This window comes from Mastomys coucha, unplaced genomic scaffold (genome assembly GCF_008632895.1).
Source record: "Mastomys coucha isolate ucsf_1 unplaced genomic scaffold, UCSF_Mcou_1 pScaffold5, whole genome shotgun sequence".
NCBI lineage: Eukaryota > Metazoa > Chordata > Mammalia > Rodentia > Muridae > Mastomys > Mastomys coucha.
The window spans coordinates 117436566-117453544 of NW_022196911.1; the positions used below are offsets into that span (position 1 = coordinate 117436566).

Here is a 16979-nt window from a genome sequence, read left to right on the forward strand (position 1 = left end):
GGGATTTGAACTCAGGACCTTCAGAAGGGCAGTCAGTGCTCTTAACCACTGAGCCATCTCTCCAGCCCCATAAAGGACTTCTTGAACACAACAACAGCAGATTAAGGTGGGCAGTGGTAGCATACACCTTTAAGTCCAGCACTGGGAGGCAGTTTCAGAAGGAGTTCAAGGCCAGCCTAGTCTACAAGAGTTCTAGGACAGCCAGGCCTATGCAGAGAAACTTTGTCTCAAAAAACCAAGTCTGGGGCTGGAGAGATGGCTCAGCAGTTAAGAGCACTGACTGCTCTTCTAGAGGTCCTGAGTTCAATTCCCAGCAACCACATGCTGGCTCACAACCATCTTTAATGGGATTTGATGCCCTCTTCTGGTGTGTCTGAAGACAGCTACAGTGTACTCACATACATAAAATAAATGAATAAATCTTAAAAAAAAAAAAAAAAGAAGGAACTTGGTGACAGAGGTCAGGTGTGAACTGTGACACATCATTCTCTAGCAGAGCCCAGGGACACACAGCACTACTTCCCAGCATAACCCTAACCTATAACCCTAACCCTCAGACAGCTGCAGACAGCAGAAGGACATCATTTACTAACAGTCACTAATACAGGCCTGGGGCAGCTCATTAACTAAGCATCTGCCTGTGCAGGACACACATACATAGCACACACACACACACACACACTACACATATACACAAACATGCATAACACACATACATATAACACCCACACCCACATACTACACACACATACACCACCCCACACACATAACACACACACACCATACATAACACACACACATACTACACACACACTACCCCACACACATCACCACACACATACAACTACAGCACACACACATACCCCACCCCCTTCCAACCCCCACACACATACCCCACACCCACACACATACCCCACACCCACACACATACCCCACACCCACACACCCACACACATACCCCACACCCACACACATACCCCACACCCCCACACCCACACACATACCCCACACCCACACACCCACACACATATCCCACACCCACACACAGAGTCCCTAATGCTCTGGATACTGAGGATGAGGCCAACCTGGACAACACAGCAAAGCTCCACTTTAAAAAAGGGACTGGAGAGATAGCTCATCTGTTTGGAGGACTTATTGCTTTTAAGGAGGACCTGTGTTCAGTTCCCAGCACTCACACAGTGGTTCACAAATATCTAAAACTCTAGTTCCTGGAGATCTAACACCCTCTTTTGGTCTTCTCAGGCACCAGACACACATATGGTGCACAGACATACACACAGTCAACTTATACATATAAAATAAAATAAATAAACCTAAAATAAAAATTAAAAAAGGGAGGAAAGATACATGTGCATACACTGGCTGTAAATAAATGCTTCTGTATTCTTTCACTGAGGAATGATCTTGAAATCAAATGAGTATTCTCACATTAACTTGACTTGTTTTAAGTTAACCTAAACATCTTGGAGTTGTTGTTTGTTTAAATAGTTCTAGTTTTGTAGGCAGGGTGGTCTAGAATTGTCTGTCTCTTGTTGCAGTCTCCCAAGTGCTGTGACACCCAGTCTGACATAAAGATGATGAGGATGAAGATGATAATGAGGATCTTGAGATCACTATGTAGCCCTGGCTTGTCTGGAACTATATATAGAACACACTGCGGGGCTAGTGAGATGGCTCAGTGGGTAAGAGCACTGACTGCTCTTCCAGAGGTCCTGAGTTCAAATCCCAGCAACCACATGGTGGCTCACAACCACCTGTAATGAGATCTGATGCCATCTTCTGGTGTGTCTGAAGACAGCTATTGTGTACTTACATATGATAAATAAATAAAAGTCTTAAAAAAAAATCTAAAAAAAGAACACACTGGCTTCAGACTCCCAGAGATCTGCCTGTCGTTGCCTCCTGGGTGCTGGGATTAAAAGGTGTTCGCCATCACACTTGGCTTAGGATCATTCACTTGTATAGCTGCAGAACTCAGCCTTTGCAAAGAGTCATGGATATCCTTGTATGGACAAGGCCTGAAATGGTCTGGGATGCTGTTTCCCACATTCCGCAGTAAAATGGATCTCTTTGCTAGGGACAAGAGTCTTGCTTTCACTGCTATGTTTGGGTGGCCAGTCCATCGGGGAGCTTCCACTTCAATCAGGAATGGGTGGCAACTTCAGCTTGGCGCACTTAGTGGAGCACTTGGAGTGCATGGAGTCAGTCTTCCCAGTTCAAGTCGAGAAATAAAATGGATTGAGGGGCTGGCGAGATGGCTCAGCAGGTAAGAGCATTGACTACTCTTCCAAAGGTCCTGAGTTCAATTCCCAGCAACCACATGGTGACTCACAACCACCCATAATGAGATCTGACGCCCTCAAAAAAAAAAAAAAAGAAATAAAATGTCCTGAGACAGGAGTCCCTATGTTGGACTGAGGAGTGGAGGGGTGGCAGCTTTCCCAAGGTTCTGAGTGGGCCACAGCATGGGCTCCTCACTGTCCAATGAAGAACAAAATTTAAACCCAGGTTCAGTCCACTCCTGTGTGAGAGCCATGTTTTCTTCCTAGAATTATCTCCTAACCATGGATATTGTCAAGTACCAAAGGATGCTGGGTGAGCTGTGGTGAGGTGTAAAGTCTACACTTGGCACAAGAACAAAGGGACAGAAGGAGCAAGTAGAAGGTGAGAATGAAAAGGTTCTAATGAACCGCACCCCAGCAGGCAAAGGCACCCCAGCAGGCAAAGGCACCCCAACAGGCAACCGCACCCCAGCAGGCAACCGCACCCCAGCAGGCAACCGCACCCCAGCAGGCAACCGCACCCCAGCAGGCAACCGGAGGAGCAAAAGCAAATTCACAAGGGATGTGTGCTTTATACAGTTGTTCAACAGCAGAAAATAAAAAACAGAAGCCAGCATATTAGATTAAAAATAACCAAAAAGGCCGGGCAGTGGTGGCGCAGCACTTGGGAGGCAGAGGCAGGTGGATTTCTGAGTTCCAGGACTGCCAGGGCTACACAGAGAAACCCTGTCTCGAAAAACCAAAAAAAAAAAAAAAAAAAAAAAAAAACTAAAAAACAAAAAACAAAACAAAAAAAAACAACAAAAAAAAAGGATTTTGAAAATCTCTTCTAGATAACTCAAGGGTGAAATAGAAGTGTGAGCCCACCAGAGTACGTATCTGGAGATTAGTTACTTGGTAACTGTGTCCTGTATGTTTCTAGGACATGTTTGAAGTCACAGCCACATAGGAATTTACACCCTAAGACATGCAATGGCAAGCCAAGCATGAAGGCATTCGCCTTTAATCTCAGCACTGGGAACACAGAGGCAGGTAGATCCCTGGTCTACAAAGCAAATTCCAGGACAGCCTGGGCCACACAGAAACCCTATATTAAAAAAACAAAACAAAACAGGGCAGTGGTGTCGCATGCCTTTAATCCCAGCACTTGGGAGGCAGAGGCAGGCGGATTTCTGAGTTTGAGGCCAGGCTGGTCTACAGAGTTTCAGGACAGCCAGGGCTACACAGAGAAACCCTGTCTTGAAAAACCAAAATCAAAACCAAAAAAACCAAACAAACAAACAAAAAAAGAAATCTTTAAGGCCAGGCAGTGGTGGCACATACCTTTAATCCCAGCACTTGGGAGGCAGAGGCAGGTGGATTTCTGAGTTCGAGGCCAGCCTGGTCTACAGAGTGAGTTCCAGGACAGCCAGGACTACACAGAGAAACCCAGTCTCGAAAAACAACAACAACAACAACAACAAAGAGGGACAGACAGACAGACAGACACACACACACAAACACACACGGACACACACACAGACACACAACACAAACAACACTTACCTACACAGACACACACACAGATACAATACTCATCCACACAGACACACCATACACACAGACACATAATACATACACAGATACACAACACTCACCCACACAAACAAACAAACAAACACACACACACACAAGAACACACAATACTTACCCCCCTACAGACACATACCACACATACCTACAAGTACCACATACTCTACACACACCTACACATACTACACACACTATACACACACCACACCCACATGTGTACATCATGGTGATATACACAACAGGAAACAGGAAGCAGCGTTTAATGGAATAAGGATTGTTTTTTGCATGTGTGTGTACTTGTTATTTATGTGTGTGGAAATGCATGCATCTGTGTATATGTGAACTCTGAGGCCCAAGGTTGATGTAAGTTCTTGATTGTTCTTCTACTTTTCCCCCTTGAGGCAGTATCTTTCAGTCATACCCAGAGCTCCCTAGCTGGTTTGTTCTGGGATCCCTGTCTCCCACACCCACTGGAATCTGAGGCCTCATCTTCCAGTCCTCATGTTTAGTCATCAATGCGGTGTCACAGAGCCATCTTCTCAGGCTTAACCTCTGGCTAGGTTTTCAAGAAATGAAAAACAAAACAGTGTATCACATGGACTTTTAAACAGGACCAGCCGAATCAAGCCTCAACTGGACACAACATAAAATGGGAAGACAACAGATCAGAAGTGGCCGGTGTGTGTAGAACAGACCCTTTATCAAGGAGCCAAGACCAGACTGCTAGGTGACTGTTCAGGAGATGACGTATCTGTGAATCCAGCTTGTGGAAGGCTGCGGCAGAGGGATTTTGATTAAGGCCAGCCTGGGCTACACAGTGAGACCCTGTCTCAAAAACATACACATGGAGAGGGATAGCTCCAGCTTAGCTACAGTTCTAGATGACAGCAGTTAAACTACGGCTCCTGTCAGACATGTAGAGCCCCAAGGAAGCTTCTGTGCCATCAAGCTCTAGCTAAAGGAACAGCTAAAAGACATGCAACCAAATCAAACCAAACCAGACAGACCAGACCAGTCCAGACCAGAACAAACCAAACCAAACCAAACCAGAACAAACCAAACCAAACCTGACCAAACCAGACCAAACTAAACCAAAGCAAACTAAACCAAACCAGACCAAACCAAACCAAAAGCAAAGTAAAGCAAAGCAAAGCAAACCAGACCAATCCCAACCAAAAGCAAACCAAACCAGACCAGATCCAACCCAACCCAACCCAACCCAACCAGACCAAACCAAACCAAACCAAACCAGAACCCGACCAAACCAGACCAAACTAAACCAAATCAAACCAAACCAAACCAGACCAAACTAAACCAAAAACAAAGCAAAGCAAAGCTAAGCAAAGCAAACCCAACCAAACCAGACCAAACAAAAAGCAAAGCAAACCAGACTAAACCCAACCAAAGAAGACCAAACCAAACCAAACCAAAACCCCCGCATCAGAAGATGAAATGCAAGTTAGCTTTCCTCTGTAGGAAGCAGCTGCGGTTTGTGGAGTCTGAAGAGGCCAAGTGTAGAGGAGGACTGCTTCCAGGGCCCAGGACAATGACACAGAAGCAGGATACTGGCTTCAAAACAGTGCATTCGACTGGGTCACTAAAGCTAGTTCTTTATGACTAGTGATTTCTGCATCCGGTGTTTGGATGTGCATGTCACTGTATTACATCTGACAACCTGGGCATATACACTCAGGAGGCGAAACCATCAAGTGTAGCCACAGGAAAAACTCAGGTCCAGTTACCTTCTCTTTTACTTTTTGACTGTGGCTGGTCTTGAACTCATGATCTTCCTGCCTGCGCCTTCTGAGTGCTGGGATACTAGGCAGGTATCACCGCCTCCAGTATGGTAGGTGTTCCCCAAATCATTCCCAGAAGAACCAAACTCCCCTCAGTAGCAGGGCTGGGATGAGGCTCAGTGGTTAGGGTTTGACTGGACACACAAGCCCTGGCTTGGTACCTAGCATATAAATCAGAAGTATAATGATACGATAAAATGGGGAAATAATGACAATAAATGGGGGAACCCTACAAAAATGAAGGATATATGAAGTAAAACAATGTTTTACCTACCATGATTTTCTAGTGAATATTTACTTTTTGTGGGCCTGTGGTCACAGGGAGATTCTAATTCTCTGTTGTGCAAGTCTCTTCTGGCACTTCATAGCTCATGAAGAGTGCAGAAAGGAGTCTATGGGAGACAGACACTAGGCTGCTGGCAGATGAGGGGAAATGTGGACACCATTCCCAGGCCACAGGAAGAAGGAAGAAGTCAGTGTTGGTACCGTGCTTGCCTAGCCACTGTTCCATCTCTTCTAGGAATCAGCTTGCTGATGACTCAAAATGCACAGTATGCCTGGCTGGGAGGAAAAGCAGGCTATGTGCACACTCTGTCCACACACGCTGGGTGAGGGTGTGGATGTGAGCACAGTGTGCACATGGCTGGTAAGAGTGAATGCACACAGGACGGAAGCACGGAGGAGCCGGCATCTTCCCCAAATTGTAGATGAGCTCCAGTCCTCAGTTTTGTTTTCTTACAATTTTTGCTTTGCCTTGTGTTTTTTCTTTTGTTTAAAATGTAGATTTAGCAGGGCAGTGGTAGTGCATGCCTTTAATCCCAGCACTTGGGAGGCAGAGGCAGGCGGATTTCTGAGTTCGAGGCCAGCCTGGTCTACAGAGTGAGTTCCAGGACAGCCAGGGCTACACAGAGATACCCTATCTCGAAAAAGAACAACAACAAAAACAAAAAACAAAAACAATGTAGATTTATCTATTTGTTTTATGTGTATGAGTGGTTTGCCTGAATGTATACACAGGCATGCCTGGTGCCTGTGGGGTCAGAAGGAAGTGTTGAATCTCCTGGAACTAGAGTTATAGAGGGTTGAGTCAACAAGTTGGGGCTAGAACTAAACCCAGATTCTCTGCAAGAGCAATAAGTACTCTTAAACACTGAGGCATTGCTTCAATCCCTTGATTTAGTTGTCTCACTCTGTAGCACACAGGAGTCTCCCTTGTGCTGGATTAAAACACTAGGTCCCAGGTCTAGAAATGTGTCTTAGTTGCTACAGTGCTTGCCTAGCATGTGTGAAGCCCTGAGTTTGATCCTCAGCTCCATTGAAAATTGAGTATGTTAATGCAAGCCTGTAATCCCAGTTCTTCGAGGGGAGGCAGGAGGATCAACTCATTCCTGACTATACAAAGAATTCTTTTGATGCCAACCTGAGCTATATGAGACCTTGTCTAAAAGCAAAAGCTAGGGTCCTGGAGAGATGGCTCAGTCGTTAAAAGAACTGTTAGCTCTTCCAGAGGACCCAGGTTCAAGTCCCAGTACCCACATGGCAGCTCACAACTGTGTTTGTAATTCTAGTTCTAGGGGATCTGGCACCCTTATACAGACATACATAGGCAAAATATCAATGCACAAATAAATCTAAAAAAAAGAAGTCTCCTATAGCTCAGGCTGGCTTGAAGCCTGTGGGGGATCCTTCAGGGATCTTTAGTCTCCTGAGTGCTGGGGATATAGGTAGGAGCCACTATACTCATCTGTCTTACATTAAAGAACAAACAGACAAGCGTAGGACTCAAGAACCACTGCTTCTTGTGGGAAACCAACTGAGTATTGGTAGACAATGCTGCACTATTGAGAACACCTACAGTGGCCTGGCCTGGAGCTGCCCTTCTGCTTGCCTCACAGGACCTCACAGGCTCTATGGCTATTTCTTCCAGATGTGGCCAGAAGAGTGGGTCAAGGGACACCCAGTGCCGAGATGAAGCCCTGCTCTGTGCCTAAGGCGTCTGGTTGGCTCCATTCCACCAGCAGTGCCTCTGTCCTCCAGCCTCCCTGGGAAACCGGCCTGCAGCCCTCCCTCTGGCCCCAGGCTTGTGGCAAGCAAGCCAGGAAGCTTTTTTCTTTGGGCCTCCTGCGGCAGAACCATGGCACCACCTTCCCTCCCCACTGGCATGGCCCCAACTGTGGCCTGGCCTACCATCCTGTTCCCAGACACTTACCTTTCTCATGGCCCTGCTCAGCTCGGAGTCTATTTCCCATTTCTAGGAGCTGCTCCCTCTCTAGGCGGAGGCTGAGTATTTTCCTAGCTGCGTCCTTTAATTTCCTTTGCAGATGGGACACAGATATGGTCCGTGGAGGCTGTGCCCCTTCCTGGGGGAAAGTACGGGGCTCCGTCTGGTCTTCCATGTTCATGGGGTACCAGTCAGCCAGACCCTGTACACAAGACCCAACCGGGAGATAGCCCTGTTCAGACACTCCAGAAGGCCTGCTGGAGATCACAAGGGCTGGGGGTTCATAGGAGAGTCCAATGCACAGCCCACTGAGCTGCTCACCTGCCCTCTTAGAATCACCATGGCTGGCTGGCTCATTGGTGACATAGAGTGACTATTGCACATGCTTTGACTGAGTTGGGAGTTAGGAACAGTACCCAGGCTTTGGTGAGCTACTTCTCTCCCAGGAGTGTGTGTGTGGGGGGAGGGGGGCTTGCATAGTTCTTGGCCTCCTCTCTCCTGTTCCCCTTACCCCATAAGCTCCTGCTGAGAGTCCAGGTGGGGTGTCTTTCAAATGAAGACAATGAGAACTTATACTCAGCTAGCAGAGGACTCCCTGCAGGCCTGTATGGGCTCTGTTCTGGAAAAAGAATGGCCTCTTATTAGCTTCCAGCAATACCCTAAACATGGGACCTTGAACCCTGTGTGAGAACAGGGCCCTGTGGCCAAGCCACTTCTCACTGGTATGGGCCGACTCTGCTTCTGTCCTCTGCCCTGTGCTGGCTGAACTCCACCCCCACTCCTTTGCTGCACAAGGGTCAGACATGCTTTCCTTCTCTTCTTTCATCTCCCTTCTGTTCACCCCTTCTACCTGCCTGTTCCCTTCCTACCCTATGGGTCAGCTATGGTCACCCTTCCCTGAGAAAGTACAGGTGACTGCTGGGGAGGTGGGGCACTGTACCAGGGTCAAGTAGACATGAACTCCGGGGAGGCGCCACATGCACCTCCTTCGGGCCAGCCTAGATTTGGGAGCCGACCCACACACTGCAGAAATACAGTCACAACATAAGGGGTGTCTGTGATGAGGAGAGACCAGGGTCTGGTGTGACCCACTGGTTCCCAATAGTTATGAGAAACCATGGCAATCTGTTACTATTCTGGGTGCTCGAGTTCCAGGCCCCGGAACATCCTGCACGGCCTGCTCTGTCTTCCTGGTCCTTGCCAGTGCTGGCAGGTGCTTGTGCCCTCCGGGTGCTACTGTTCTTCAGGTAGCCTGAAGTGTGTGGGTGACTGCACTGCATCCAGGTGCTTTTGGCAAAAGCTGCAGGCCATGAAAGACTGAAGGGCTCACAGACATAGCAGAGGCAGGAACTCTGGTCTGAGAAGGTCCTAGGGCAAGCTATGACCAATGCTCCTAGAGAGTGCTGTTACAGACCCAAACACCCCAAATCTCACTGCATCCAGTGTATGCTGTTTGCGCTACCCAGATGTGGCCTTCAGAATACAAAGGAACTCAGGTCCTAGGAAAGGTGGGCTGACTGAGAGGAAAGACGGATAGGGCTAGCCTAGCGCAAGATTCCTATCCCTTCAAATCATCTTTCTAAACAGGGATAGAACCCTTGTGGGTTAAGGAGGGCCCAGTGTGGCCTTGTTCCTGATGGGACACTGGCCTCAAGGACATGGAATGATTTTCCTGGGTTCAGCTGTTAAAAATTTTCATTTGGTTAAAGTGTTCTGGAAAGTCTTTCCCCTGAATAAAGATTTTTATAACGTGAGACACATTCAGAGATATCTTGTGGTCTGTGGGCACTTGAGTAAACATGGTGGCAACCCATTTCTACATCTTGGAATGATAGCAGTCTGGAGATTAAGGAGACCTGCAGAAAAGTCTTGATTAGATTCATCAGGTCCAGACCAGAGTACTGCAGAGGTCTGTGGTGAAACAGAGGGTCTTTCACAGGTCAGGGTCAGAGCTCACAGACAGCTAACACTATACCAGGGACAGTCTTCCTCTCTACCTCCAGCACAGGACAAGAAGGCTTTGGTCTCGAAGTGTGTTGATGAGGGTGGCAGGCCCTAGGAACAGGGGACAACCTGGGCTCAAGCTCTGACTAAACAGTGAAGTCCAAGGAGGTCAGGTGTGGATGGAGAGTGGTACACCCTGTCTACTGCCCGCATGGCAGTTTGCACAGGTACCTGTGTAGCCGTGTCACTGGGGTCACACTGCTACACAGAAGTGTGGCCAGTTTTGTAGGCTCTTTGGTTGGACAGGGAAAAAAAGACTAGTATTTTTGTTTTTTGTTTTGTTTTGTTTTTGTTTTGTTTTTTGGTTTTTCGAGACAGGGTTTCTCTGTATAGCTCTGGCTGTCCTGGAACTCACTCTGTAGACCAGGCTGGCCTCGAACTCAGAAATCTGCCTACCTCTGCCTCCCAAGTGCTGGGATTAAAGACGTGTGCCACCACCGCCCGGCTGTTTTGTATTTTTCAAGACAGGATTCCTCTGGGGCTGGAGAGATGGTTCAGCAGTTAAGAACACTGACTGCTCTTCCAGAGGTCCTGAGTTCAATTCCCAGCAACCACATGATGGCTCACTACCATCTGTAAGGGGATTCGATGCCCTCTTCTGGTGTGTCTGAAGACAGCGACCATGTACTTACATACATGAAATAAATAAATCTTAAAAACAAGGGTTCCTCTCTGTAGACCAGGCTGGATCCACCTGTCTCTGCTGGGATTAAAGATGCGTGCTACCACCACCTGGCTGAAGCTGCCTTTAGTGGAAGCTGAAAGAACAGTTGGAGGGGCTGTTTCAGACTCCTGTCTTGGGAACTGCCATTTCCCTGCCTGGCTGCCCACCTCTCTGCACATAAACTTCTTCCTGGAACACTGGAGGATGAATGGGAAGCTGTACCTTCATGCCTAGACACTGAAGTTCTGCACTTCCCACAAAGGACTGTGGCACACTGTCGATTCTGGCCTCCTGACCATACTCTTTCAAAGTAAAATTCCTTTCCAAGGTCCAGGACCCCCATAGTATGACTGTGCTTAAAGTTAGAAGATTCTCCAGTCTTTTTTTGTGGGAGGTTGTTGCTTTTTCAAGAGAGGGTCTCTCTGTGTGACCCTGGCTGTCCTGGAACTCACTCTATAAAGCATGCTGGCTAACACTCAGAAGTCTCCTGAGTGCTGGGATTAAAGGTGTGTGCCACCACAAAGCAGCATAATTTGTGTTTTATGACAATGACATCCTCAAGGGGCTAATCTGTGCATGCCCTTCCACCCATTCTGTCTGAGGTAATCTCTTACTTAGGTTCAGGTTTTGTGCTTTGGCAAAACTCCAAAGTGACTCTTGAGTACATTCCACTTAGGCACAGATGCTGGTATCCGGGTGCTAGAGAAGTCGGTCAAGCTGGTGTCCCAACGTTTCTCCAACGAAAGACTTTTTCACCTTCTGATCAAGGTCAACTGAGGGTGAGAGAGACACTGTGTGACTTGAGATTCGGGCACCTTGGTTCTCACTACACTTCTGCCTTGAGTTCCACATCCACATTCAACTGCCTTATCTGGCATGTTTACTCACTGATGTTTGCATGTAGAAGTCATGCAACACTTCTTTTTAAAGATTATTTTTACTATGTCTGTCTGTCTGGGGTGCTGTACAGGTCACTGTGTACATATTATGGAGAATAACTTGTAGAAAATTGGCTCACTCCTTCTTCTACATGGGTCGCAGCAATTGAACTTGCGTCCTCAGGCTTGGCAGCAAGTACCTTTACCTGCTGAGATATCTTGCTGGCTTCCATTTATCCATGTATCCGTTCACTTGGTCCACATCACTCAGGATTTCCTATGAACTTGGTAGAGTGTAGTCTTTCCTGGTGGAGGTGGCCAGCTGGAGCCCTTCCTGGATGGCATCTCCACCGTCCTAATATATCCACTTGGAACTGGCATTGTTCAAGGAGTGCTGATGCTGGAAATGGAGCAAGACACTCTGGAATAACCTCTGGACACGGTGCTGGTGGCTGCAAGGCCCTCAGGACAGTGAGAAACAGGCAGGAATGTCTCATCCATTTCGGACAGCTGAAGTCACTGACCATGCCCCTTGGAAGCACTGATTTCCAGGTCTCCCCTTTCCTGGGCATCTACCACTTGGTCCAATTGGATATGCTGATGAGCAGTGGGTGTCACCCTGGGGGCCTTGGCCAGCAGAAAGGCTGGACACTCTGTTTCTGGAGCTTTATTCAGAGAATGACCTCACAGTGTGCCAAAATCATAGCTCCTAAGACCCAACAGGAACTAGGGTAACCAATAACTTTTTAAAAATTATTTTTACTATGTGACCCAATAAATGTGACTGTTGAGGCCTACACCTCCTGCTTCAACCTAGTCTACCACTATTTAAAATCCAGTGTATAAGGTGCTGATCTGCCCACTTCCCCTGGACTGCTGGATTGTGGGGAGGTCTGAGAGCCCAGGGAGGTCCATGTACAGGATCCCTTAGGGATGAGTACTGCCTGGTACTTCAGTATTGGCCAGTTCAGTCTTTTGCTGGAGCCTCAGGCTCCCTTAGCCCCCATCCCTGTCTGTTTCCTTCCTGCTTGTTCTTAGACATAGCCTCTGCCAGAGGCCATGGCCTGTGTTCCTGTTCTTGTAATATGGTGCCATATGAGCACATACTGTCTTAAATATCTCAGGTGAGTACCTATGACCTCTGGTAACTAATAGGTCAACATCAACAACCACAGGCGGTCACTGGAGGTCAGCACAGGCAGCCAAAAGTGAGCATAAGTGATCACTGTCACTGCAGGCCAGTGCCGAGGGAGAAGGTCATCAGGCCACAGCACCCCAGGTGACTGAAGGATGGGTTTGGCCTTGGGGCACAGCAGCAGAAGGAAGTAGGACTGTTACCTTTCCTATGGTTCCAATAGGGCCTTATGTCTGAAGAAAGGGCCAAGCCTCACAGCTGAAGTCTGGGGCCTTTCTGTAGATTAGGCTGTTATGGGATTCAGTGCATACTCAGTTCATTAGGCCTCAGCCCTGGCCACAGTGCTGACCAGATGTTAAGGGCTCTGTGGCTCCTCCTCTCACAGGCAGGCCAGGTCAGGTCACACAGTGCCTTCTTAGCCATCAGTCCAGGCCTGTCTATGGAGAGAGATGCCTTCCTTGCAATGTGTTTCCTAAGGAAGGCTTCTCAACCAAGAGCACATGAGCTCCACTCTAGCAATAGTATGGGCAGTCAAAGAAAGGACCAGAGGTGGGAGCGAGCTCACAGAGATGAACAGTGGATGAAAAGGGAGGCAGTGCCAGCAAACACACTTGCTTCAGCAGTGGAAGCTGACAGGCCAGGGTGGAAGAAGATGGTGGCAAACACACATGTCCAGCACCCACCTCTCTCTGTAACTGCTTCCTGGATGAAGGGTCTCCTTGGGGCTGTATCATCTTGAGATGCTTCCTTAGTTCGGCCACCTGCTTCTGCAGCTCCAAAATCTCCAGGTGCACCTGGTCCACTTCACTGAGGATCTCATGTTGGTCAGCGTCAAGCTCCGGGGGTTTCTGCCGCAGCTAGGCAATCAGTTCAGAAGGCAATGTTACTGTTAGGAAGAGGTAGTGGGGACCGTCCTAGAAAGGACTGGAGCATGAAGTGCAGGGGTGGAGCAGGGCCAAGTGGCCAGTTCCTGCTGTATATGATGATCTGAAAACCTGCCCCATGTACTCCACTTCTGCCCAGGCTCACTGGGGAGAATTTGTGCATGAAAGTGGCTTAGAATCCACTCCTGAGCCCTAGTTCCCAGGAAGACAGAACTGCCTCTAGAACATTGCTTGGTGACCAGGAAGTGTTTTCTATCAAAAGGGTAGGTGGTAGGCTGGATGTAGTGACACACACCTTTAATGCCAGCACTCAAGAGGCAGAGGCAAGTAGATCTCTAGGAGTTTGAGGACAGCCTGGTCTACATAGTGAGTTCCAGGACAGTCAGGGTTCTGTAAAAATACCATCTCAAAAGAGTAAAAGGGGGAGTGGTACAGAAGGAGCTAAGAGGGAAGAGAGCAAGAGGGAAAGCTCCATAGGCAGTGATGGGTTGGGGATATGGAGCTGAAAGAGCACTTGCCTAGGATGCAGGAAGCCCTGGGCTTCATTGCCAATATCACATAAATAGGATGTAATGGTCCACACCTGTAATTTCAGCATTTGGGAGGTAGAGACAGAAAGATCAAAAATTCAAGGTCATTCTCAGTCAGCTTGGGTTCCACGAGAGCCTACCTTATTAATAAAAATAGACAACGGGAGCAGTGGCTGGTGGATGTGTGACGTTCAGAAAGGGGAGTCAGTGCCATGGGTACAATGATGGCCCAGGGTCACAGTGTCACCAATATCCACGTGGCTCCACTGTGGCCTGGGCCAGGCAGGAAGGGAACCAGGAGAATGGGAAGCACACTTCCTCACATGGTGGCCACCCGTTCTAGGTTAAGGGAATTAAAATAGTTCTTCTGCTCCCGCAGTTGTCTCTGTGTGATCACCCCTTCTTCCCATCGCCTCATGAAAAGCATTTATATAATGGTGAGAGGACAGTATGGCCCTCCTCACTCACCGTAGGCTCAAGTAACAGAAAAGGTGGGTAAGCTATGGTCAGTGGCTAAGAGTTAAGACAAGATGAAGAATACAAAATTTAGCAAGCAATGTGCCTGCTAAGGATCTTGAATCCAGAATTCACTCCAGCTGAAAGTGAGCAAAGGATCTAAACAGTTATATATCAAAGGAGGCTGCAGGAGGCCATACTTAGGAGAAGGTGCTCAGCATCATTTGTCAGCAGGGAAGTGCAGGTCGACTGAAGTCACAGAGTGAAATGCCATGAACCAGAATGGCCAGAATCAAAAAAGCAGAAGAGGGCTGTTGTCAGTGAGAACATGGAGGAAACAAGACCCTCACACAGTGACAGTGGGGAGGTAATGCTGCTGCTGCTGCTGCTGCTGCTGCTGCTAAACAGTCTGTGGCTCCTCAGAGAGTAAACACAGACTCTCCATAACATTAACACAGCAATTCTCCTTCTGGGTACACAGTCCCTAAACTAAAGACACATCTCCACAGAGACACTTGTAGAGGGATGTTTCCACTATTCATGATGGCCAACAACAGGCAGCCTGTGTCTATCCATAGGTAGATGGATAGACAAAGTTGCACAAGAGTACTGTGTGGCTACAAACAGGAAGGAAGCACTCATATGAGGTAACACATGTGAGCAATGAAATTAATGAGCTATTCCAGCACTTGGATGCAGAGGCAGGAGGATCTCTGTGAGTTTGAAGCTAGCCTGAGTCTATATAGAGAGTGCCAGGACTACATACATCTGTCTCAAAAACAAAATAAAACAAACTCCTGGGTTAAGTGAAGGAAGCCAGACATAGTGACTTCACTTATATAGATCTTATGTGTCTACCTTGCTCTCTGTCAAAGGTCTTCTCTTTCTTCTACCTGGTCTTCTTATATGTTTTCTTCTTTCTCTTCATATATATGTGTACATATAAAATATATACATGCATCATGCACATACTTATGTGTATAGACATACATACATATATAATATATATATATAACATATATATATACATGTATGTGTGTATTGTGTGTGTGTATGTGTATGCATTGTTGCTGCTGCTGCTGTTTTGTTCATGTAGCCCAGGCTGGCCTCCAACTCTCTCTATCACCATGGATGACCTTGATCCTTCTGCCTCTACCTCCTGAGTGCTGGGACAACAGATACTTAACCACCATATCAGGCTTCCCTGTGAATCATCTATAGCCACACATAAGATAAACCAACTACTGCACAGTGCAGTCCTTTGTTCTGAAGAAAACAGAAGTTGGGAAGACACCCAAGGTCAATGAGGTCACACCTGGCACCTCTCAGAGCCTGCACCTGTGTCCACATCTGGACTGGTTCTTCAGCTGGAATGCTTGCACAACCTTAAGTGTCCAGGCGAGTCTCACCTTCTTTTTGAGCTGTGTCACCAGCAAGTTCAAGAGATGCACTCTGTCCCCAAGTTTTCTGACTGCTAAGGCAATGGAGGTCTGGTCAGCCAGGGTTGTGTCTGTAGGCAAGAACAGTTGCTGTCATCTCAAACCTCAGAAACAAAAACAGTCTCCCTGTGAAGCTGACTCTTGAGGCTTTCCCACTGACCTCAAGGTAAATATGTCCAGCCTGAATCAAAGGGTGGGGTCCCTAGAAAGACTAGAGACGTGATATTTAGTACAACCTTATATATATATGTAGAGAGAGCAGGACTATAGGATGAAACCCAGGCTTACCATGTCAGATCTGAACAATTTTCCCACTTAAATACAGGGCCATTTATTTGGAAAGAAAGAAAAAAAAATGCTCACATAATACCTGGGTCAAAGAAGAAGTGATACTTGATATTCCAAGTTATTTTGCAAGGAAAATAACTGTAAGGATATGGTAAAATAATACATGTAAAATACATACACGTAAAATAATAATAATAAAAAAATATGTAAAGCTGTGCTTTCAAGGAAACTCACAGCACCTAGGCCGAGTGGCAGAGGCAGAAGGCTTTGGAGTATGAGTTCAAGGCCAGCCTGATGTACTTAGCGAGAATGTCTTGAAATGAAAAGCAGGCTGTGGGGTTGGGCGTGACTAAAGAGAGGCCCCAGGAGTTCAGAGCACAGCTGCTCTTCCAGAGGACTAGGGTTTGGTTCCCAGCACTCACATGGCAGCTCACAACCATCCGTGACTTCAGTTTCAGAGGATTTGTCATCCTTTCCTGGCCTCCTCAGTTACCAGGCACACACGTGGTACACAGACATATGTAGGTAAAACACCCATATGTATAAAAAACAAAAACAAAACCAAAAAAACAAATCCAAAACCACTGGTTATGGCTAGAGATTGGAGGCAGAGAGCAGAGCCACTGTGTGCTAGGCTCTAGGTTCTATTTTTAGCACTGCACAAAAAAAGAAAAAGAACATTTATAGCATTAGGTACATATCTTAGAAATAAAAGATTGAGCTGGGCAGTGGTGGCACATGCCTTTAATCCCAGCACTTGGGAGGTAGAGGCAGGAGGATTTCTGAGTTCAAGGCCAGCCTGGTCTACA

At 47.3% G+C, this 16979-nt stretch overlaps 1 protein-coding gene across 12 annotated transcripts in view; it reads right to left on the reverse strand.

Moving 5' to 3' along the window:
* Window positions 1-16979, reverse strand: part of Ccdc57 (coiled-coil domain containing 57) — a 101466-nt gene that overhangs the window by 39153 nt on the left and 45334 nt on the right. For 8 of the 12 annotated variants that reach the window (XM_031354839.1, XM_031354840.1, XM_031354838.1 and 5 more), the window contains 3 exons: window positions 15853-15953; window positions 13257-13430; window positions 7881-8094 (listed from right to left, as the gene is read on the reverse strand). In XM_031354839.1, coding sequence (XP_031210699.1) covers window positions 7881-8094; window positions 13257-13430; window positions 15853-15953 — 489 coding nt within the window. Of the gene's footprint in view, window positions 1-7880; window positions 8095-10632; window positions 10655-11174; window positions 11334-11354; window positions 11839-13256; window positions 13431-15852; window positions 15954-16979 lie in introns of those variants that run through there. The other 4 variants (XR_004113762.1, XR_004113763.1, XM_031354847.1 and 1 more) reach the window with 4 other exon arrangements.